General features: G+C 47.1%; 1 protein-coding gene and 1 pseudogene across 1 annotated transcript in view; both read right to left on the reverse strand.

The window, feature by feature from the left end:
* Positions 1-5,377: 5,377 nt before the first annotated feature.
* On the reverse strand, positions 5,378-5,508 carry LOC125152276 (uncharacterized; annotated as a pseudogene).
* Positions 5,509-10,975: 5,467 nt separating this feature from the next.
* The window catches only part of SCPEP1 (serine carboxypeptidase 1), a 32,211-nt gene continuing 19,729 nt past the window's right edge, over positions 10,976-23,457 (reverse strand). The window contains exons 7-13 of the mRNA XM_047832926.1: positions 21,045-21,082; positions 20,152-20,280; positions 19,468-19,561; positions 18,640-18,753; positions 16,256-16,393; positions 15,193-15,356; positions 10,976-11,559 (exon numbers count right to left, since the gene is read on the reverse strand). Coding sequence (XP_047688882.1) covers positions 11,497-11,559; positions 15,193-15,356; positions 16,256-16,393; positions 18,640-18,753; positions 19,468-19,561; positions 20,152-20,280; positions 21,045-21,082 — 740 coding nt within the window. The 3' untranslated portion in view covers positions 10,976-11,496. The remainder of the gene's footprint in view (positions 11,560-15,192; positions 15,357-16,255; positions 16,394-18,639; positions 18,754-19,467; positions 19,562-20,151; positions 20,281-21,044; positions 21,083-23,457) is intronic.

Raw genomic sequence — 23,457 nt, forward strand, 5'->3', positions numbered from 1 at the left:
GGTCTATCCTCTAATTAGGGTTCCGCTTTTTTGAACGTTGACACCATCTGTTATTAAGGCGTTTAAGTTCTCTGCCCTTTCCTTGCAGGATCTTTTTGATTCTCAAATACCCTTTCTTTTCTCTTGCAAATCAAAAGCTATTGCTTCTCAATGTTTCTTTTTTATCTTTTTCTTTTTTTTAAAGTAACCTCTCTAGCCAACATGGGGCTCAAACTCAAGACCCTGAGATGAAGCCTTGCATGCTCTACCGATTGAGTCAGCCAGGTGCCCTATTTGCATTCAGTTTTAATGGCTCTGATCCTCCTCCAGGCATTGTATTTTTTTTTAAGTTTATTTATTTTGAGAGAGAGAGAGAGAGAGAGAGAGCAAGCAGGTGAGGGAGGGGCAGAGAGTGAGGGAGAGAGAATCCCAACGTGGGGCTCGATCCCACAAACCTTGACATCATGACCTGAGCCAAGATCAAGAGTCAGACGCTTAATTGATTGAGCCACTCAGGTGCTCCTCTCCAGGCATTTTAGATCTCCGTGGATGATTCGGTGAGGGATCGTACACTCAGTAAGACAGAGAAGAAAATCACAGGGATTAACATTTCAAAATATTAGCTTGCCGTAAAGAATGCTTGTGGCGGGGCGCCTGGGTGGCTCAGTCGGTTAAGCGGCCGACTTCGGCTCAGGTCATGATCTCGCGGTCCGTGAGTTCGAGCCCCGCGTCGGGCTCTGTGCTGACAGTTCAGAGCCTGGAGCCTGTTTCAGATTCTGTGTCTCCCTCTCTCTGACCCTCCCCCGTTCATGCTCTGCCTCTGTCTCAAAAATAAATAAACGTTAAAAAAAAAAATTAAAAAAAAAAAAGAATGCTTGTGGCAGTAAATGTAAAGAGAAGCTAACAATGGATGAATGACACAGACCATTATAAATCAATTTCGTGGATTACTAGGAGCCAAGAAAATGGGAACTATAAAAATCACACAAAAACTGGAGAATGGTTGTGGTTGTTCTATTTACTATTACTGGTTTATTGTAAAGGATATAACTCCACAGCCAAATGGAAGGGTGTGGGAGGAGGGGAATGGAGTTTTCATGTCTTCTCTGAGTCTGTCACCCTCCCAGCACCTTTGTCTGTTCACCAGTCTGGAAGCCCCAGTACCTGGAAAGCCTTCTGTGCAATACTATTAAATGAAAAAAGGGTAGGGCATAAAATATAAACACATCGTGTTTAAAAACATATCAAAATTAAATTTCCATAGGGATCAAAATTGGAAGAGCTCATACTTAACTTTTCTTAAAAAAATTTTTTTTAACATTTATTCATTTTTGAGAGACAGGGGAGGGGCAGAGAGAGAAGGAGACACAGAATCCGAAGCAGGCTCCAGGCTCTGAGCTGTCAGCACAGAGCCCGATGCAGGGCTTGAACCCTTGAACCGTGAGATCATGACCTGAGCTGAAGTCAGATGCTTAACTGACTGAGCCACCCAGGCACCCCTCATACTTACTCTTTTTAAACTGATTTCCTCGTAAATAAAATGGGACGTGAAGGTGAAGTCAGAGAGGACCCATCCAGGTAGGTTAAGTGCTCTAAGATATAAGACAAACCCATTTTAAGATAGAAAAGGCTCTTAGTTCCGGCACACTCAACCTACAACAAGCTTGATTATCTACACCACTGCATAGATACAACGTCCATGACGTCCAGCCTTGCAACAGTGAGCCCTAAGGTGACAGCACAGTGCCTTGTGAGAAATGCCCTCCTTCTTGCTGTCCTTGAAGATACTGTTCTCAAGGACTCTGCCGCAGCGAACCTCATCTGCCCACAGAGTTGGAAAGGCAGCGGCACAAATAAGGAGACCGACTTTGTGAAAGGAGGAAAGGTGGCAAATTTTCATGAACAGATGAGGCAAAAAGTGGGTGTCACCACTGAATGTTGAAATTCCAGCCAAAGCAAATGAGGCAGGTAGAAAGCTGTAATAGAACAAGCTCCAGTCGGCCAAGAATGCAGCTCAGGACACCCCACAGTCCAGAGGGGGTCCATCGTACTCTTCCTCTGTTCCCCGCCTGGAAGGCCAGTCAGCAGGACATGCAGAGTGCTACAGGCCTGCTCCATGCCAGGGACACAAGGACATAATCACAAGAGGACGGGCAGAGTGCTAGGAGAGCGAGGGAGGGGGCTCCTAACTTAGTCTGGGGGATCACAGAAGGTTCTGGGAGGGTGTCCTGTTTATGCTGAGACCTGAAAGGTAAGTAAAGAATTAGCCAGGTTGGGGGGGGGGGGGCGAGCTATTCTGGCAAGAAGGGCACAGGACCAGCCCAGTGTTGGATGTTGGGGTGGAGAGGAGAAATGTCTCTTCCCTGTTTTTGGTTTTCAGTCTTCCCTTAAGACTCTTGGCCTCTTGCCCTCCCTTCATCCCCCCAGTGAGGAAGGGTGAGTCATTTGATGGGTATCTGTTTTTGTGTGGGTCTCAGCCTGCTGATGCTACCAGCGAGGAAGGCCTTGGGGTGCTCACCTGGGCCCCTCCTACTGCCATGAGCCTCCTCTCCCAGCACTGGGGCCAACCTTGCTGCCGGACTGCAAGATTCCCCTCACAACACCATCAGGGAACTTTAACAAAACAAGGCTTCTTAGTCACAAGCCCTGGAGGGTTCACAGCAGCCTGAGAGCCACACCGAGGTCAGGGATAAAGACGGAGCTCTGCAGACCTGGGGTCCTGCCTTTTTGGGGTTGAGGGTGGGGGCCTAGCATTTCCTTGGTTCACTCTATTGGTGAAGTTAAAACATAAGAGTGGGGTAAACAGGTTTGGGGGATCTAATGCACTGCACGCTGATGATAATCAACCGTATTAAAAAGTTCAAAGTTGCTAAGAAACTAGATCTTAACTGTTTTCACCACACACCCACAAATTATAATTATGTGATGCGGGTGTTAGCTAACATTGTGCCGATAGGCATAGCGCAATAGATAAATGTAGCAAAGCAGCATGCTATACACCTGAAACGTACACGATGTTAGGTTTCAATTACATCTCGATGAAGAAAAGAAAAGGAAAAACTTAAATAATAAAGCCCAAGAAGGGCACCTGGGTGGCTCCATTGGTTGTGTCCAACTCTCGATTTTTGGCTCAGGTCATGATCTCACGGTTCATGGGCTCGAACCCCGAGTCAGGCTCTGTGCTGTCAGTGTGGAGCCTGCTCGGAATTTCTCTCTCTCTCTCTCTCTCTCTGTCCCTCCCTGCTTGTGTGCACATGTCACACACATTCTCTCTCTTTCAAAATAAATACACTTAAAAAAGGCCTGTGGATTTGAACATAAGACTGTGGGAAAGCCATCAGAGGATCATGTTTGAGTGATGAGCCCAAAGTGAGAAAAGGCATTAAATGGACAAAAGAGCCAAACAAGGAGAAAACGATTGCGGGAAGTACAAGGAGTTGGTTTCCTGACTCTGCCCCTCGTGGGCTGTGTGACCTCTGGGTCTCAGTTTCTTCATCTGTAAACTGGACATAATTAAATCTTTATCTCAGGAGAACAGAAAGGGGAAAACTGCCTAGGACAGTGCTTGGCAGGAAAGGGTGGAATCTGAATCCAACATTGTAATCACTAATGAATCAAGTACGCAAAATGAATTTGGATGAACTTAAAGCACCCTCTCTGTGAAACCAAACCCCAATGAGTTTGCTTGACAGTCTCTGAAACTTTATATGCTGGTTACACCCTTAACACCCCGGATTTGCCGCTCATAGCTGTGGGGCCGTGGCCAAGTTATGCGATCTCGCCAAGCCTTCCACTTCTGTTCTTTAAAATGGCAACAATTACTGTACTCCAGAAGCCTGGGGGATTAAGATGTAAAAATCCATACAAAGCATCTTGTATATAATAAACGCTCAACGACTATGATATGTGGTGAATGTGATATGTTGCAAATCTGGACCAAATTGCCAGAGGATGAGCAGGTTTGAGACAAGCTCGCCTTTTCTTTCTTTTTTTAAATTTTTTAATTTTTTTTAAATGTTTATTTATTTTTGAGAGAGAGAGAGAGAAAGAGAGAGAGAGAGAGACAGAGTGGGATCAGAGGAGGGGCAGGAGAGAGGGAGACACAGAATCTGAAGAGCAGGCTCCAGGCCCTGAGCTGTCAGCATAGAGCCCAACGCGGGGCTCGAACTCACGAGCTGTGAGATCATGACCTGAGCCGAAGTCAGACGCTTAACCGACTGAGCCACCCAGGCACCTAAGCTCCCCCTTTCAAGGCAGGAATGAAACATGGTGCAAAGTGGGTGGATGCAATTCTTCAGGGTCGCACTAACACTCCTCGCACTTGTAAGAAGGACTACAAGTCGGGCAGGTGCCGGGAGAGATGTGAAACACCCTAGTGAGCCTATTCTTCCCCCATGTGTGGGGAGTGAGGAGAGCCCAAAAGGCCACACGTCACCATGCCTTCTCCACACACCCTGCCCCTGATGAGAAGAGATGTGAAGTGAGGAAAGACAGCTACCACCATGGTAGCTGGCTTCTAAATGGTTCCAATGATGGTCCACCTCCTGGCATTCACGCCCTTGCATAATCTCCTCTGTTTGAGTGTGGGCTGGGTTATTGACTTGCTCCTAAAGAACAGAATAGGTCAAGGAGATAAGACAGCACTTCTGAAATTAGTTATAAGACGGTGACCTTGATCTTGCCTGAACTCTGACTTTTCTCTTGCTTGCTCTGATGACGCAGGCTGCCACAAGGTGATCTGCTCTGTGGAGAGGTTCACATGGCAAGTAGCTGCGGGACGCCCTCAGTCCTGTGAGGAACTGAATCTCACCGACAACCTCATGAATGAGCTTGGAAGCTGGTCCTTCCCCACTGGAGCCCCGAGACCACCCATTGCAGCCCTAGCCAACACCTTCATGGCAGTCTAGTGAGGGGCCCTCACGTAGAGGACTCAGTAAGCCATGCCCAGGTTCTTGACCCCCACAAACTATCAGATAATGAATGTCCTAAGTCACAGAGTTTCTGGATAATTTATTATGTAGCAATAGATAACTAAAATGCCCATCAAATAAGTCCCTAGCTCTCTCTTAACTTCTTAGCAAAATGGTTGGTCTGTCCTAAAGCAGGAAACACAACAAAATCCGAGTGCTTTCTGCCATTAGTTGGCCACAGGGAAGATGTTCCCAATAATTACTGCCTAACATCCCAGCTCCACCTCCCTCAGGCAACTGGAAGACTAAATAGACCATGTGCATCCACAACACCAAATATTCTGGAACAAGAACTAAGTGAACAATCTAAAAAATAACCAGATGAACTGGATCAGAAATTGGAGGATTCCCATAACTATCCTCATTCAGAGATATGTACACATAAACAAAAAGCAAACACACAAACATGAAAAACCGAACATCAACTAAAATGGAGGAAATTAACATGAGATACAAAAGACAGATGAGGAACCTTCTTTGGATACAGGACGTGCATAAGATATTAAACTGATTAGAACAGATACTACACTTGATCTCAGCCAAAAGGCCGGGAAGCAATCAGGAACATTCTTTGGAAGGTTTGTACTAGAAGAGGTTTGCGCATTGCTCCCTCTCAAGGACATTAGAGCAGACACAAATCCACGAAACAGGAAATGAAGAAGCAGACGAGAAGACATCAGTAAGAAGGGGGAACAGCAGCTGGCATAATGGGGGAAATAAGGAGAAAGAGAATTACAGAAAATAAAAGTGCTTCAGAAAAGTCAAAAATTGACCAAATATTACCGAAAACCAAAGTACTGATGTTGATGCAACCTTGATTTTCCCAGCTTTTTTTGAGCTATCACTGACAGACTGTGTGAGTTTCAGGTGTACAATGTATTGATTTAATACATTTGTAAGTTGCGAAATGATTACTGCCGTAGCGTTGGCTACCACCTGCTGATGGCAGTCTTGATTAAAAGTACCTATGGGGCGACTAGGTGGCTCCGTGTGGACAGCTCAGAGCCTGGAGCCTGCTCTGGATCCTGTGTCTCCCTCCCTCTCTGCCCCACCCCCATCTGCACTCTGTCTCTTTCTTTCAAAAATAAAACATAAAAAAAATTTTTTTAAAGAAAAAACAAAGTCCCTGGAATAAAAACAGAAGCACAGAAAAGTGGGAAAAAGAGTTTGAAACAATATTCACATATGCCGTGGAAAACATTGCTCAACTGGTGATCTAAACCTATGAACCAAAAAGCTCACTAAATATCAGGCAAAATTAATTCAAGACTATACACATCAATGTACCATCTGAAATTACCATTTTGTAAGATTAAACAAGTGTCCAGCATCCAGGTATAAAATTAACTGTTTATAAAGGTAAAAAATACAAAGTCAAGGTGGCTTCAAATTTCTCAGCAGCAGTTGATACCAACAATGAAGGAAAGATGTGACCCAAGGGTTCTGCAGCTGATTAAGTTGTACAGAACAGAGCGCCTTTATCAAATATTCAGATTCCAGTTGTGGGGCTACTTTGAATCCATTAAGAAATAATTGAATCTAATTTATGGTATCAGTCAGGTTCAATCAGAGAAGCGGAACTGTGCGCACGCACATGTGTGTGCATGCATGTGCAAGTGTGTACATGCGTGTGCGTGTGTGTGTGTGCGTGTGTGTGTGTGTGTAGGGATTCGACTCGTGCAGCGTGGGAGCTGGGTAGGCAGTCTTCCTGAGGCTGGTGCCTTCAAAATGTGATGCTGGAGACTGAAGTCCACAGGGCAAGCGGTCAGGAAGGGACAATGGACATAAAGTTCTTTCTGTAACTAGAGAAAGAACAACAAGCAACCTGGGGCGCCTGGGTGGCTCAGTCGGTTAAGCATCTGACTTCAGTTCGGGTCACGAGCTCGTGGTTCATGAGTTTGAGCCCCGCCATCAGGCTCTCTGCTGTCGGTGCAGAGCCCACTTCGGATCCCCTTTCCTCCTCTCTCTGCCCCTCCCCTGCTCGCGCTCTCTCTCAAAAATAAGAGGAACAAGAGTCCATGAGGACCGTCCATGGAACAAAACTCATGCCAGTTCAGTCTTCATCACAGACCTAAGCACACTCATCGGGCCCAAGAGGCAGAGAAGCTCCAGGAGGGTCCAAGGGAAGGCAGACTGTTGTAAGCCCAGCTGCTCATGAGCTGAGCCGGCAGATAAATGACAGCACATTTGAGCTAACATTGGCTGCTGCCTCATTTCTATCCTCTAAATCTCCACGAAAATCTCCAGTCTTGTGGGCCATTCTAATCAGAAACATACAGGAGAGGTAATTCTGGGAAATATAATTTGGCCTGGGCAAGTAGAAACATTACAAAGACCCCACAGTCCATCCATTTTCGACCTGGCACCCGTACACAGTGCCTTAAACTATGCTTAATCTCCAAATAAAGACAGCAACAAAATCACGCTTCTGCGGAACACCACGCAACATCCCCCACACGGCCCAAGCCACGCTGACTTTCTCCCCCAGAACAACACCAGAGTCCCTTTTTTGTCTTTGGATAACGTACATTCTTTTCCTAGCTGATTCATTCATACTCCCTTTTTGACATCTTATAACTTAGATACTTACATATAAAGTTATCTATTATGAGCACATCTTAAATTAGATGATAAAGGGTTGAGAGAAGAGATTACAAGATTTTGGTTAATATTTATAATATATTCACATCAAAATAAGGAAGAAATACTTATAACTGTTACAGTCTTTGTTCTACAACAGGTCACGAGGTCACAGCTAGTATTAATAACTAGCATCATTCACTATTTATTCCATATTTCTTTTGCCTTCGGCGAGCACCTTAGTTGGTCATAATTCCTTTACTGGTAGAATGACCCAAACCTTTGTGCGAGGTCTGGGCCACTACCAGTCTAAATTGGGTTATTACCATTTTCCATTGACTTTAACCAGAGGCTATGGGTGTACTACAAGGTACCCCAAAAGATCTCTTGCATTCTCCCTCCTTAATCCTGTGTAGTAGCAACCCAGTTCCCCCTTGATAGTCAGGATCAATCACCCCAGCCTGGACTTTGCCTGTTTATCCAGTGCCCAAAGACGCCAGATGGCAGCTTCAAGCTCCAGTTCAATGCAATCTTTGCTGTGTCTCCTGATGAAAGCGTGTCTGCCTTTGTAACTAAGACTTCTAGACCAGCAGAGGCTAAAGTTGCAGGGATGGCAAGCAAAAATTTGACTACTGGGCTGATAGTGAGGAGTTACTTTCATTTGTATCCCTTGATTCCTGGACTCCTGAATCCAGAGCACAGGAGAAGCGTGGGATGCCAATTTAGAGCATACACTGCATACTGAAGGACGTTGCCCCAGCCCCGCAAGATGTCACCACCTAGCTGGTACTGTACCTGAATCTTCAAAAAGCCATTCAACCATGTGTTAAGGCAGTCCCTTTAAGGTAATGGGGAACATGGTTCAGATCAGTGAATTCCAAGAGCATGAACCACTTCTGCGCTTCGTTTGTTGTGAATAGCATGATGGCGGACGACACATGCTGTAAGGCCACAGATGGTAGTTTTGGCAGAAACACTGCAGGCAGGGAAGGCAAATCCAAGTCCAGAGCAAGTGTCAATTCCAATAAGAACAACTTGCTGCCTCTTTCATAATGAAAGTGGTCCAATGTAATCAACTTAACACCGGGTAGCTGGCTGACGCCTTCAGGCAATGGTGCCGTATCAGGGACTCAGTGCAGTTCCTTCTGTTGGCAGATTAGGCACTCAGCAGCAGCTATAGCCAGATCAGTCTTGGTGAGCACAAGTCCATGTTCCAGTAGCAAATGTATAATCTCCATCGCTGTCACAGTGGCCACTTCAATTGGTATTGAGTTCACAGAGGTTGCTGGGGAAGGAGACTGTCTGATGTCTACGGAATGCGTCGTCCTAACCACCTGATTGTTAAAATCTTCCTCTCTGCTTTGGTGAGCATTCACACGGAACACAAGTTATCCTCCTATTCTGCCACTCGGAGGTCTATGTTCATACCTCTTCCTCAGACCTTTTGATTTTTCAGTTGTGTTCCTTCCAAGTGCAACTACCCAGCCAAATGATGATTTGGGTGCAGACCCTTTCTTCTGACCACCTCTCTTTCCAGGCAAAGTGAACAAACAGGTATAGTGTCCCCAGTTCTGTCCACTAGGAGGATTTCCCCTGACCATGTTTCAGGGCTGTTCCGGAGAAGGGCTTTCGTGCTACAGCTGTCCATTCTCAGGGGACGCATGCCCACCACGTGGAGCTATCTATAAACCAAGCCTGAGACTTCCTCCCCAGGGAGCTGATCATAGGGAATTTCCATAAAGCCATGGGTGTGGGTTGAGAGAGAATATAATGTCGCAAGAAGAGGGCTTTGGGCATCTTGGGATTGGTTACCGGATCTCAGGGCAGGAGAATGTTAACTTCCTCAGGCAGGGATAGAAGGTTGCTTCAAGTGGCAAAAAAGGTTCGCTGTCCCTAGCTTCACTGGAATCTGTCTACATGGCCCTTCCTAATGTTCAAACTCACATTCCTTCCCAACTAATACCCTAGCTTCTATTTCATTTTTTTAAAGCAGGCCCCGTGCCCAACGGGGGGCTTGAACTCATGACCTTGGGATCAAGAGTCACGCACTCTACTGACTGAGCCAGCCAGGCGCCCCCTAGTCCCCTAACGACTAATGAAACAGAGGTTCCCTGTGAGGTTGGGGATTCAATTTGGGTTGTAATTCAATGCCAGGACTCACAAGACTCGGTGACTAGTTATACTCATAGCTAAATTTTTTTCCAGCAAAGGATATGCAGCAGAAGCCGCAGGAGAACATACACTGGTTGAGTCCAGAGGGATCAAAACTGACAGACAAGCCTGTCTTCCTTGTCCACGGCACGCAGGAGTGCTTGCCCTCCACCGGTGAACCACGGGTAAGTGTGGGGTGTCCCTGTTTTAATCTCAGGTCCAAAAGGGCTGGTCATGCAGGCATAACCCGCTGATAACTCTCTCCTTATGTGCTGCAGGAAGACTTTGGGTTTGGTTTTCAATATCTCAGCCCTGCAACCACAGGCAATAGTGTTCTTTTCAGGATCAGCATAGAGGCTATCACATCCCTTCTGCAGATCGTGAGCCACACACTAAAACTTAAAAGCCTGGATTTTAAAATTAAAGACCTTGAGGCACCTGGGTAGCTCAGTAGGTTAAGCATCCAACTCTTGATTTCAGCTCAGGTCATGATCTCACGGTTGGTGAGTTCGAGCCCCACGTCAGGCTCTGTGCTGTCAGTGTGGAGCCTGCTTGGGATTTTCTCTCTGCTCCTCTCTCTCTCTCTCTCTCAAGATAAATAAACTTCAAAAAAAATTTTAGAAGTTTGTAAGTTTTATTTATTTATTATGAGAGAGAGAGAGAGAGAGAGAGAAAGTGAGCATGCATAGGGGAGGGCAGAGACAGAATCCCAAGCAGACTCTGTGCTGTCAGCCCAGAGCCCAACGTGGGGCTCGAACTCACAAACGGTGAGATCATGACTCGAGCCAAAATTAAGAGTTGAATGCTCAACCAACTGAGCCACCCAGGTGCCCCTCATTTTGATTTTAAAGAAAAGCTCCAATTCTTTGACTTCACAGTTATGCTTTTAGGAATTTATTGCAAGAAAATAATGAGGATGTGTATAAAAATATAACTGTCAGGATGAATCACCAGAGCACTGTTTATAGCAGCGACAAAGGAGACATTGCTTACGTGAAACAGTTGTGCATTTGGTACATAAATGATGGTGCATCCACAAAACGGAATGCTTCAGCAGCTATTAAAAATGTTATAGAAAGGGGTGCCTGGATGGCTTAGTCAGTTGAGCATCTGGCTTCGACTCGGGTCATGATCTCATGGCTCATGAGTTCGAGCCCCGCATCAGGCTCTGTACTAACAGCTCAGAGCCTGGAGCCTGCTTCGGATTCTGTGTCTCCCTCTCTCTCTGCCCCTCCCCCACTCACGCTCTGTCTCTCTCTCTCTCTCCTTCAAAAATAAATAAGCATTAAAAAAAATGTTACAGAAGAAACTTTACTGACATGAAGAGGTGTTTAGGACAAACGGATATGTGAACAAGGCAGTAAAACAACATACGGTAATGATTCCATTCTTGTAAAAAATATACATGCATATATAGCAAAAATAAGACTTCCAAAGACAGACACTAAACTGACAGCCGAACTTATCCCAGGGAAGGGAGTAAAAGGGTGTTTATTTTGTTGTTTACCTGTCTTTCTCTTTTTTTCCCCCATAGACCACATAATTTACTTTTGTAATACAAACATGTTAACTTATTTCAACCTTTCATTTTGATGAAAACAAATCCATTAGAGAAGAAAACAACTTAGGTTTGTTCGGAAGCAGAACTGATTTCCAAGTTGCCACGGAGGCTGCGATTCTGTTCTCTGGAGAAGCGGGCAGGAAACTTCACGCGCACAGGCGAGTGGGTTCAAGGGAGAGCAGTGCCTCCTACAGCTGAAGGGTGCTCGCTTCAGCCCCTGTGCCCCAAGGCCAAGCAACTCACCTCCGGTCCATCCTATTCCTGCTGAGTCACCATCCTCATCATCTTCAGAGCCATGTCTCCTTGGTCAGAAGGAACCTAGAGCCGAACAGGGTCCGAGTTAGCCCTCCTGGTTCTGTCCCTGGTTCTGGGGTCAGGGGCGACGTCCTGAGACCCTGCTCCCATGGGAAGTACAGCTCTGGGACAGCAGCCTGAGAGGCCAGCTGCACCTGAGCGCGTCCTGTAAGGGAGGGTCCCGTCTGCGAAATGACCCCTGCACGGGACAAAAGCTTGTCAGATTACAGGGATCTAAAGAAGTCAGCATTTAGGAAAGAACCTTCCACTCCATTTGGGGCTGATCTGTTGATTTTGTTTCCTTCCCCCCCCCCTTTTTTAATGTTTTTACTTATTTGAGAGAGAGAGAGAGAGAGAGGAAGGGAGGGAGAGAGAACGAGCGGGGGAGGGGGAGAGAGAGGGAGGCAGAGGATCCAAAGTGGACTCTGCGCTGACAGTAGAGAGCCCGATGTGGGGCTCGAACTCACGAACCGTGAGATCATGACCTGAGCCAAAGTCGGATGCTTAACCAACTGAGCCACCCAGGCGCCCTGGTTGGTTTCTTTGTAAGACCCATGCTTACGTTACCAGCACCTAGCCTGTTCAAGGAAGAGGGAAGGTGCTAGACATTTTAAAGGATGCTCTGTGCAGGAAGGATCTCAGACTGGAAATGGAGTATGAAATAGCCAAGAGGGAAGCTAGTAGGAAATCTGTCAACAGATAATAAACAAACAAGATGCTTTGTTTTGGGGTGGCACCCCATTTTTGTATTGTTACATTCAACTTTCTTTCATTTCTCCCTTAGATTTTTCGAGTAATTCCTTTATAAACCTCCTACCCACACACCATCAAAAAAGGGGAGGGGTGGAGGCCTCAGTTTCTGCTCCACAATGATCAGGGTCGAGTTGATGGCACGAGTTCTGAAACTCCATGGCTCCCTGATTCTCTGTGGCACACTACTGTCCCCGACCCTCTCTCCCAGCCCGGACCCCAGGAAGCACAGGCACAGTGGGGTATAGCAGAATGACATTTCATCAACTAAAGGGGAAGTGGTTGGGGAGAACTTAATAACAGTTTCCAAGAACTATTTTAAGCCTGCCCCAACTGATCTCTTGTTCCCTAGGTGACAAACCAGAGGAAACGGGCCTGAACTCCAACACACCACTGACAGCACGCAGCCCGTCCCTTCCTGCTTCCCCTCCCACCTGCCTATGCGGCCTACAGTCACAGCTCTGTGTCCTAAGACATCCTACCGGCTTTCTCCTAGTTGATATTGAGGGGACTCAGCATACTCAAAGCCCTAACAAAAATGCCGTCCTAACCCCAAGTCCTGCGGCCTCGTTCATGGTCCCTTCAGATCAAGTGTCTTCAAAGGGCAGGCTCTACTTCCTTCCGGTTTCTGGAGGAAAACTGCTCATCCACCTGCTCTGTCCTTTCCATTGCACTGAGATCGCTTGCCACGACCACTATGGATACGAGGGAGCCCACACGTCACTCCTTTACCTGAGTTCGTGGCGGCTTGCGGCACCACTGGCCCCTCTACTTGGCGGATACCCGAGTCCCCAGCCTCTCTTCTACTTTCCCGGCTGCCCCTTCTCAAGTCTCAATTTGTATGTCCTTCTTTCGCCTCCTGTCTCTTACACCCTGGTGCTCCCAGGGCCCTGTCCCAGGCATTTTTCATATTCCACTCCCAAATCTCTCTCTCCCGCAACAAAAATTGGCCTTCAGGTCATAGAAACACAGCATATATATTCAGTGGTCTTATGGGCGTCCCACTTGGCTGTTCTACAGGCAGTTACCATTCTCCTGTATCAAATTCCTCACTTCTCTCCCTTCTGGATCACTATGAAAACATCTTAATGTTTATAGATTTTTGAGAGAGCGAGAGACAGACAGACCGTGAGTGGGGGAGGGACAGAGAGAGAAGGAGACACAGAATCCGAAGCAGGCTCCAGGCTCAGAGCTGTCAGCACAGAGCCCGACATGGGGTGCATACTCACGGACCACGAGATCATGACCTGAGCCCAAGTCGGATGCTTAACCGACAGCCACTCAGGCGCCCCTATAAAAGCATCTTTGATCGGCTCGGCTCTTTGCCCCAGTCTTGTCCCAGGCCCTTTGCTGCTAGAATGTTATTTCTTAGACAAATCTGGTACTTTCACTCCTTTGCTTTAGGACCCTCAACAGCCCGACTGTTGCTTTCAGGACAGGGAGATACCTAACTCGGTATCTCTCCCCAGTGCCTGTGGCCTCGATGGTCTGAAGGTTCCTCTGGACCTGCACATCCTGTTCTCCTTGCTCCTACACCTCCTCTCTGCCTAGCTGATAGCCCTGAGGAGTGGTTCGTGGAGGGGGCACTTAGGTCCCTGCCAAAATCTCTCTCATCACCTCCCCAGCCATCCAAATAAACATACTGTGTATGTTTAACGTACAAACTATGTGCTTCATGTACAAACCGAGCTTAAAGACCAGTTTCCCAGGCCTGCTTTTTTTTTAAGTTTATTTATTTATTTTGACAGAGATAGAGAGAGTGGGGGAGGGACAGAGAGAGAAGGAGAGAGAGAATCCCAAGCAGGCTCCGAACTGTTAGCGCAGAGCCCGACGCAAGGCTCATCTCACGAACCGTGAGATCGTGACCTGAACCGAAACCACGAGTCAGACGCTTAACCAACTGAGCCACCCAGGCGCTCCCCTAGACCCACTTTCTAAGCAGACTACTGCCCCCCCAGCTCATTCTCTATGGAGTGTGTCCTAAGCACAAGTGAGCCAAGTGGGCAGGGCAGGCCAGAGGGCACCTTACCATCCCTCCCAACGAATCTTCTCCAGGAAACCACCATCCTGGGAAGAAGAGAAACCCTGTATTTAAGTAGCCAAACCAAAGCATAACCCACAGGGCGCCTTCTCCTCTGGTACCTGCATAGGTGTCTGTTCGTGCACAGGCATGCACACGTGTGTGTATACAGTGGATTTATCCCTTTATAATCTCCCCCGGCCCACGGAAAGCCACTCAGTCAACATACAACCTAAGGGGAAATAGTGTGTTCGCTCAGAAATGCAGGAGCGAAGCGGCCTCGTCTTTGCACAGAAAGCCTCTTCCAAACTGAAATTCTGGAGCTACCGCTGCTCGAAAACACTGCCCCCTACCTTGTACCACGCACTGGGACTCTGCTTTCCAGAGCACTGAACTTTGGGTTTTGCTCCCTGAAAATGTCAGGGAAAGACAACTTCTCCCTTCTTCCCCCAGGACGAACGAAAAGGAAAGTCACACTAAATTCATTTAAACTAAGGAATAAAGGATAGAGAGCCTAGCTTAACGCTCTCAGGAGGGTTTGCTTTTTTAAATGAGAATTTCCAGGTTCGCCCGCCTGGCTTCGTTGGTAGAGCGTACGACTCTTGACCTCAGGGTTGGGAGTTCGAGCCCCACCTTGGATGTAGAGGTTACTTAAAAAATGTTTTAAATCTTAAAAATAATAATACATAAATAAATGAGAATTTCTAGACTCAAAGGAATGAAGCACTAATAGCAAAAATTAACTAGAGACTTCAAAATACTCCCAAGCCCAAAGCACTTCTCCTAAGGCCGAAACAGGCAGTGCACCCACGCATAATCAACTGCCCGTGGCTTTGTTCTCAGAACAGCTGAGAGCCCACAACAAAGGCTGCCGGACTCTCTCTCACCATGTGCCCAGCTCTGAGAATCCAGTAGAAAGCCAGGTTCTTGTAGGACTTGACAAAAGCAGACGTTTCAGAAGATTGAGGGTCGCTGTACAGGGCCTTCCACTTCAGCTGATTGAATTTGGGCAGTTTGGCCCACTTCAATTTCCGCATCCAGGCCTCCTGACCTGGTGGGAGGGACAAAGAAGGGTCTGGCATCAACAGTTGGGTGGGGTAGAAACAAAAATCCAGGGTCCATAATTTCACATTTCCCAAACTGTAATGTGTATAAGGCTCATCCCGAGATTCGTTACAATGCAGATTCTGAGTCAGTGGGGCTGGGTGAGGCCTGAGACTGCATTTCTAGCAAACCCCCAGTGATACCCAAGACAACGGGGAGGCACTTAGAAGCTCTGAGGTCCGGCTATGTTCGCCTCTGACTCTCCCATCACTGTATGCTCTGAAGGAAGGAAGCTGGGGACCTGTGCAGGTGGCAGGGCTCTCCGGAGGACTGAGAAGTCTGAGGGTCAGTAGATGCTAACGTGGCTCACCCGAGTGTCCTTAGTGCCCTTGGTGTACAAGTGGCAGAAATATTCAATCCTGCCGACCTTGTGAAGGCATCACACTTGTCAGACTGCGTGCCTCGATTTGCCTGCCGGTTCTGAGAACTTCACCTGGTCTTACTGCAGCCAGAAACACACAGGACCCATTTCCCCTGGGTTTACAGTCAATAGGGTTTAGTTTCAATTCAGTTTGCAGGGCTTACCACCTACTGTGACGGGGCATGGAGACGGGGTTTTCCCTCGGTTCCACGGTGCATTTATCCCATGACCAGGAGAATATCCCTTTTCTTTCATCATATGTAAGGGCCTCAAAAATCTGCCAGGCCCAGGCTTCTCTAAGGGGCCACAGCTCTGTCCTCTTTAAAAGAAGTCAAGGTCAGGGCACATGGGCATAACAGGAAGTGGCCTTCCTCCTGGCATTTCTACATCACCAGCCTCAAGACCGACACGTCCGAGGCTGGCTCCCTTCCAGCTCAACCCATGGAACTAACTGCCTCCACGTGCCCCACGGACTGTGTTCCTACCCATGGTGTCCACGATGAGATCGAGCTGTCCGTTATACACGGTCACATTGACCCCGGCTTCCAGCAACTCATCCACAATGCTGATGACCGGCTTCATGAAGTCCCCCTCCATGTTCTGGAAGACACTGGCAGACTGGCCTGCACGTGGGGAAGCAGAAAGAGGGAACAGCTTGCAACCTGCCACAACAAGAGGCACCTTTCAGTCCGGAGCATCCTGGGCTCCGGCACCCACAAGGCACCACCGCGTTCCACATAACAGAGGCTGAAAACACAAATGCTTCACCAGCCGGCCCAGAAACCCCCGCCGTGAGCCAGTCACCTAAAATGAAGCCTGTCGGGCAAATGTGCTCTGTTCACTCCAGCGCACGTGCTGACAGCTGACATCATTTTTCAGGAGGAACTGAAACCCAGAGAGGGCTTCATGCCCAAGCAAACAGGGAGCTTCAGAAAACGCCGTCCTCTCAAGGAACAAACTCTGCTTTTGGGCAAGTGATAGTTTTCCTCCGTTGCTGAGTAATACTGGGGCCAAGTTCTAAGTTCTGAACAAGTGGGGCCAAATCAGACCTAAACCAATGCCGAGCGAGCCCTCAGTAAGGCTGCAAGGAGGACCAGCCCCTGGCAAGAGAACAGGTGGTCGGTACCACAGTGCGACCGGATTCCTGACCGTCGTCACCATAACATCGAATGCAAAAGTAATGACGACAGCTGCTACTAATTTTTATTTGCTAGTCGCTGCTTTCAGCAAGCACTTTACAAACAACAACCCACTTCCTCTTCATCAGCCCTAGGAGATGAGGAGTCTTAACCTAGCGCAGGAGTTCATGAACACGAGGCTCAGAGACATGTTCAGGTGGAAACAGCTAGTCAGTGGCAGGCTGGGCTCAGGCCTGGCTGACTCCAAAGCATGTGGGCTTAACTGCAAACCAGAGCTCAAGACCCTGGGTGTGGGTACTTCCAGAGAGTTTGTCCTTTCCAGACCATACACAGATATAGCTGGAACCAAAAAGGAGTTTTTTCTATCAGTCAACGTCCGCAAAAATGTCATCCCCTTGCCCGTCCAGCCACATGGGCAGGGAGTGAGAGTCCCTGTAGCTGGAGAAGCTGGATGGAAAACGCTGTCATCACAAAGATAAACTGAAAGGGCTGAGCTGGAAAGGTGTTCTTGCAGGCTCGACCTTTAAGCTGGCCTCCTGTGAAGGCTCACACCTCTATTCTCAGTCCTCAACGGCTCCCCATGCTTGTACTTCCCCATGCTCTGACACCAGATTCTTATTATTCGATCTAATTAACTCGCCCCTTGGTGCCTGGGTGGCTCAGCTGGTTACACATCTGACTTTGGCTCAGGTCGTGATCTCACGGTTTGTGAGTTCGAGCCCTGCCTTGGGCTCTGTGCTGACAGCTCAGAGCCTGGAGCCTGCTTCCGATTCTGTGTCTCCCTGTCTCTCTGCCCCATGTCCCTACCCCACTCGTGCTTTCTCTCTCTCTCTCAAAAATGAATAAATGTTAAAAATAATGTACTTGCCCACTCATTTCTAGAAAACTCTAAGGGGTGAGCCAGAAATGAAAACACCAGGGCTACGATGAATCCTCTAACTTTAGGTTGGGAGGGTGGCCCACGTCCCCAGAGGAAGCAAGGGCCAGGGTGGAGTCTTAGCAGCTCAGCAGCCATCAAGGAGCTGCTAGAAAGACATAGCCCTGGGGTAACTCAGACATAAAGGAAACCCTCTTCAGCTTGAGTGTTTCTCCTCCAGGAATCTGGGAGTCCCGCTCGCTCACGGCCTCCCTATAGGACCAAGCGGGAACTTATCCAAGTTTCCTACCTGGTCCTGGTCTCTGAGAACCCCAGATATTTCCCCCAGAGATGGCCCCCAGAATAGAAGGTGGTAGACCCCAGACCACATCCAGCGTCAGGACCCAGGGAGGCCTGCCAGGGAGGTGGTCAAAACCTGCCCCAAAGACCTTGGTCTGGAAGTCATACCCACAACCGACTATGGCTTTGGGCATGGCTTTTTTTTTTTTTTTTTTAATCTCAATTTTGTTTATTACGGGAAACTTCAAACTGATACAAAAGTAAAACCAGTGGGAAGATTCTCAGGTGCCCACAATCTGGCTTATCAATCCACAATCTGGTTTATCAGTTATCAACACCTAACCCATCATTTCATTTCTTCCCCCATCTCCCCACTTCCCTCTTATTCTCAACCAATTTTGGCGCATTATTTACTGTCTATTTTTTGGCTCATCTATAAAACATGGATAGTAAAGCTGTTCTGCTTCAACATGTCAACCCATCAACAAAACCCATTCTTCAAATTAAGACGTCTGAATTCACCTCTATTGCCCCCCAACCCTACCAACGGCACTTAATTAGGTCACGCAAGTACCTCCCCAGGAGCAATCCTCAGGAATGATTTTGAGCTTCTTCCTGATGGGACCGTTCATGAGCTGACTTAAGGTATCCTGTTGTAGGTGTCTCACGTGGCGTTGGTAAAGATGAACTGAAACAAACTGGTACATGGTGAGTTCAAAGGACTGGAAATAAGACCAAGACGATGTCTTTCCCAAGCTGCTGGGACGCTGTGTCTAAGAGGGAGGCTTTCGGCTGGAAAATGAAAGTGTCGCTTTAATTCACCCCAGATGGAGGAAGAAGGCCAGAAACACGTTGAAAGTGGAGATGCTTTATTAACTTTGCTGCATCTTATGTACTTTGGGGCCATTGAGTTTCTCCAGCACGGCCAATGGAAATCGGCTAAGAAGTGGAATCGAGGGGTTCCTGCAGCCTTTATAGGCCTCTCCCGGAGGTAGGATGCCAGGTATGGGCATCCAGTGAAGCTGGGTCAGCTGAAAGACAACTCGATCCAGCCTTCAGGGGGACTGACGTTGTAATCTGATGGGCAGAAGTTGGGTTCCAAGACACTACGCTAAGTGAAAGAACCCAGGTGCAAGAGACCACCCACTGCACGGTTCCCTTTATATGAAGTGCCCCAGGAAGGCATATGTGGAGACGTAGATTAGTGGATGGTGGTAGAACCGGATGGTGGTTATGACAGTGCAGCCCGGTGGACGCACTAAAACCACTGAATCATACACTTAACATGGGTGCAATTTACGGTATGTAAATTATGTCAATAAAGCTAAAAAAAATAAATAAATTGATTTCCTCTTGTACAGAGACAGACAGACAGGGTCTAGCAACTTCCAGGTCCACTTACCTAGGTGGCTCTGGGTGAACTCCAGGCTCGACTCCATCGCAGCCATGGGAGCGCTTTTAGTTAAGATGTTATAGAAGTTCACCCCATCCGTGTTCTGAAACAGAGAATTATATGCGGCTGTTTGTTTCATTTGCCCATGATCGAGGCTGCAAAACAGAAAGACAACTGGCTCTCCAGCTTATCCAAGGACAGCTTTAACTTTGTAAATGCGCTTGGATCGGAGCAGCGGCTCCGAGGGCTGAGACCAGCTGTCAGCCGAGTCTCCTGGGGGTAGTGAGCGGCTCGTCCGAGGGGAGCTCAGTTGCTGGAGAAAACAAGGGCCCGTGTGTTAGCTTATAGGGAGAACAGAGCCTCGGAGGGCCCTACACACTCAAGTCCTCAGCCCGGCATCCTTCCCTTCTGGGATGCTGCGATGCTTGGCAAGGATCCAGACGTTCATGTTGGCAAGACACATCGCTTCTTACACAGTCCATATGCTCAGCCGAGGACGAGCAGGTCTGGCAGGCCTGGGTGGCTTTCTGACCTCTTCACTGCTCAGACTCATCAGCCTTATCTCTTAGCATGCGATCACTTTCAGATTCGTGGGGAGTCTCGGGATAAGACCCGAATCCCGACGACACCAACCAGGAGCCCTTCCTCCATGGGAACAAGGCAAGTGGGCTGCCTCCAAGGGTATCCCGTTACCTGTTCAATGAGCATTTCCGCTTTCCCCCACAACTGGGTGGCCTCTACATAGTGCTCCTTATTCACAGCATCCAGGACTTGCTCTGCAACCTGAGACACCTCTGCCAGACCTTGGTCATCAAGAAGAGACTAGAACGCAAACCGAGAACGAAAAGGCCCATGTTGCTCAGAGACACAAGCCTGGCATCACGTACAGCTAGGGATGGCTGACAGACTGGGAGGGAGAAAAGGGACTACATATGAAAGTGTATTGTTGGGGCGCCTGGGTGGCTCAGTTGGTTAAGCATCTGACTTCAACTCAGGTCATGATCTCATGGTCCGTGAGTTCGAGCCCCACGTCAGGCTCTCTGCTGTCAGCTTGGAGCCTGGCTCAGATTCTGCATCTCCCTCTGTCTCCGCCCCTCCCCTGCTCACACTCTGTCTCTCTCTCTCTAAAAAATAAATAAACATTAACAACAACAAAAAAGGTGTATTGTTTTAAGTCACGTAGTCATTGATGAAAAAAATACGGCAAAATGTTAAGAGTCTAGATGGTGGGTACTTGGGTGTTCACAGTGATCTTTCCACTTTTCTGCATATTTGAAGATGTTTGTAATAAAAAGATATATTTTATTACAAATGTATTACAAATTATAATAAAATATATATTAAAAATATATAAAATTTTTTATAATAAAAAAATTAAAAGTTGGGAGGATTTTTAAAAAATTGTGTTTCTGGTACCTGGAAAAAATGGGTAACTATGCTGATGTTTCTTTAAAATTTGCCCCCAAGGAGCAGTGTCAACCTCACAGGCAAACTCAGCTAGCCTGTTCTTCCTGGAGACAGAGACAGAAGAGGTCAGCTGGGCTGCTGACCAGGGTGGGTGCAGGGTTGGGGATGCATCTACTCACCACGCTGTACAGGTAAGGTCCCCAGGAGAGCACCGAATCTAAAGGAAACCACATATGTACAAAGTAAGTTTGTCGTGGCTCTGTCCTCCCAAAGAAAAACCATACTAGCTTCCCTCCCAAAGCAGAGACAGATGCAAGAAACCTGGTGGCTTTGGGTCTCAAGGCTCCGTGCAGGGCTGATGTCTCAGGAGTTGGGAGGTGGGATGATGTGGAAGCCTTTCTGTTGACTCAGGACTAATGAAATGTTAATTTGACCTGATACTGGCCCAGCAAGTGAGTGATAGCCAGCGATGGCATCCCTACAGGTAGGCTGTGTGTGTGTGTGTGTGTGTGCGCGCGCGCGTGTATGCAGGTTCCTCTCTGCTAGACCTCTAGGCATGTTGACAGCTTAAAATATGTCCCCCGCCCTCACATTTCTTCTCTGTATTTGCTCCTCCAGTTTGGGGACACTAGCTTCTGCCAAGGAGCTAATTAAGGAAGAAGACTAAGGATTTTGTAATTCAATGTCTATGACTATACTGCCAACCAATTCTTTTCTATTCCACAAACATATTGAGAATTTACTAAGGGTCTAAAGCCAGCAAGGAGTTTTAAAAGATACTGAGCCTGGGTGGTTCAGTCGGTTGAGCATCTGACTCCTGATTTCAGCTCAGGTCATCATCCTAGGGTCATGGGATCCAGCCCCACATCAGGCACTGTGCTGACCACGGAGCCTGCTTGGGATTCTCTCTCTCTCTCTCTCTCTCTCTCTCTCTCTCTCTCTTCCTTGCTCACACACACTCTCTCTCTAAAATAAAAAAAGCTGGCACAAAAAAAGACACTCAGATCAATGGAACAGAATAGAGAACCCAGAAATGGACCCACAAACGTATGGCCAAGTAATGTTTGACAAAGTAGGAAAGAATATCCAATGGAATAAAGACAGTCTCTTCAGCAAATGGTGCTGGGAAAACTGGACAGCAACATGAAGAAGAATGAACTTGGATCACTTTCTTACACCATTCACAAAAATAAACTCAAAATGGATGAAAGACCTCAATATAAGACAGGAAGCCATCACAATCCTCAAGGAGAAAGCAGGCAAAAAACCTCTTTGACCTCGGCTGCAGCATCTCCTTACTCCACACGTCTACAGAGGCAAAGGAAACAAAAGCAAAAATGAACTATTGGGACCTCATCAAAATAAAAAGCTTCTGCACACTGAAGGAAACGATCAGCAAAACTAAAAGGCAACCAATGGAATGGGAGAAGATATTTGCAAATGACATATCAGATAAAGGGTTAGTGTCTAAAATCTAGAGAACTTATTAAAGTCAAAACCCAAAAAACAAATAATCCAGTGAAGAAATGGGCAAAAGACATGAATAGACACTTCTCCAAAGAAGACATCCAGATGGCCAACTGACACATGAAAAAATGCTCCACATCACTCATCATCAGGGGAATACAAATCAACACCACAATGAGATACCATCTCACACCTGTCAGAATGGCTAACTTTAACAACGCAGGCAACAACAGACGTTGGCGAGGATGTGGAGAAAGAGGATCTCTTTTGCATTGCTGGTGGGAATGAAAACTGGTGCAGCCACTCTGGAAAACAGTATAGAGGTTCCTCAAAAAACTAAAAATAGAACTACCCTATGACCCAGCAATTGCACTACTAGGCATTTATCCAAGGGATACAGGTGTGCTGTTTCGAAGGGGCACATGCACCCCAATGCTTATAGCAGCGCTAGCGACAATAGCCAAAATATAGAAAGAGCCCAAATGTCCATCGACTGATGAATGGATAAAGAAGATGTGGTATATGTATATGCACATATACATATAATACATATACATGTACATATACATATAATACACACACATATACATACATATATGTATGAAGTATTACTTGGCAAGCCAAAAGAATGAAATCTTGCCATTTGCAACTACGTGGAAGGAACTGGAGGGTATTATGCTAAGCGAAATATCATATGACTTCACTCATATGAGGAATTTAAGATGCAAAACAGATGAACGTAAGGGAAGGGAAACAAAAATAATACAAAAACAGGGAGAGGGACAAAACATAAGAGACTCTTAAATATAGAAAACAAACAGAGGGTTGCTAGAAGGGTTGCAGAAGGGGGATGCGCTAAATGGGTAAGGGGCTTAAGGAATCTACTCATGAAATCATTGTTGCACCTTATGCTAACTAACTTGGATGTAAAGTAAACAATAAATTTAAAATAAAATAAAATAAAATAAAATAAAATAAAATAAAATAAAATAAAATAGTGCCTGGATGGCTCAGTCATTTAAGCATCTGACTTTGGCTCAGGTCACGATCTCACAGTTGGTGAGTTTGAGCCCCATGTCGGATGTGCACGAGCCCTGCTTTGGGAGAGCTCCAGACCCGCTTTGG

Source organism: Prionailurus viverrinus, chromosome E1, assembly GCF_022837055.1.
Source record: "Prionailurus viverrinus isolate Anna chromosome E1, UM_Priviv_1.0, whole genome shotgun sequence".
NCBI lineage: Eukaryota > Metazoa > Chordata > Mammalia > Carnivora > Felidae > Prionailurus > Prionailurus viverrinus.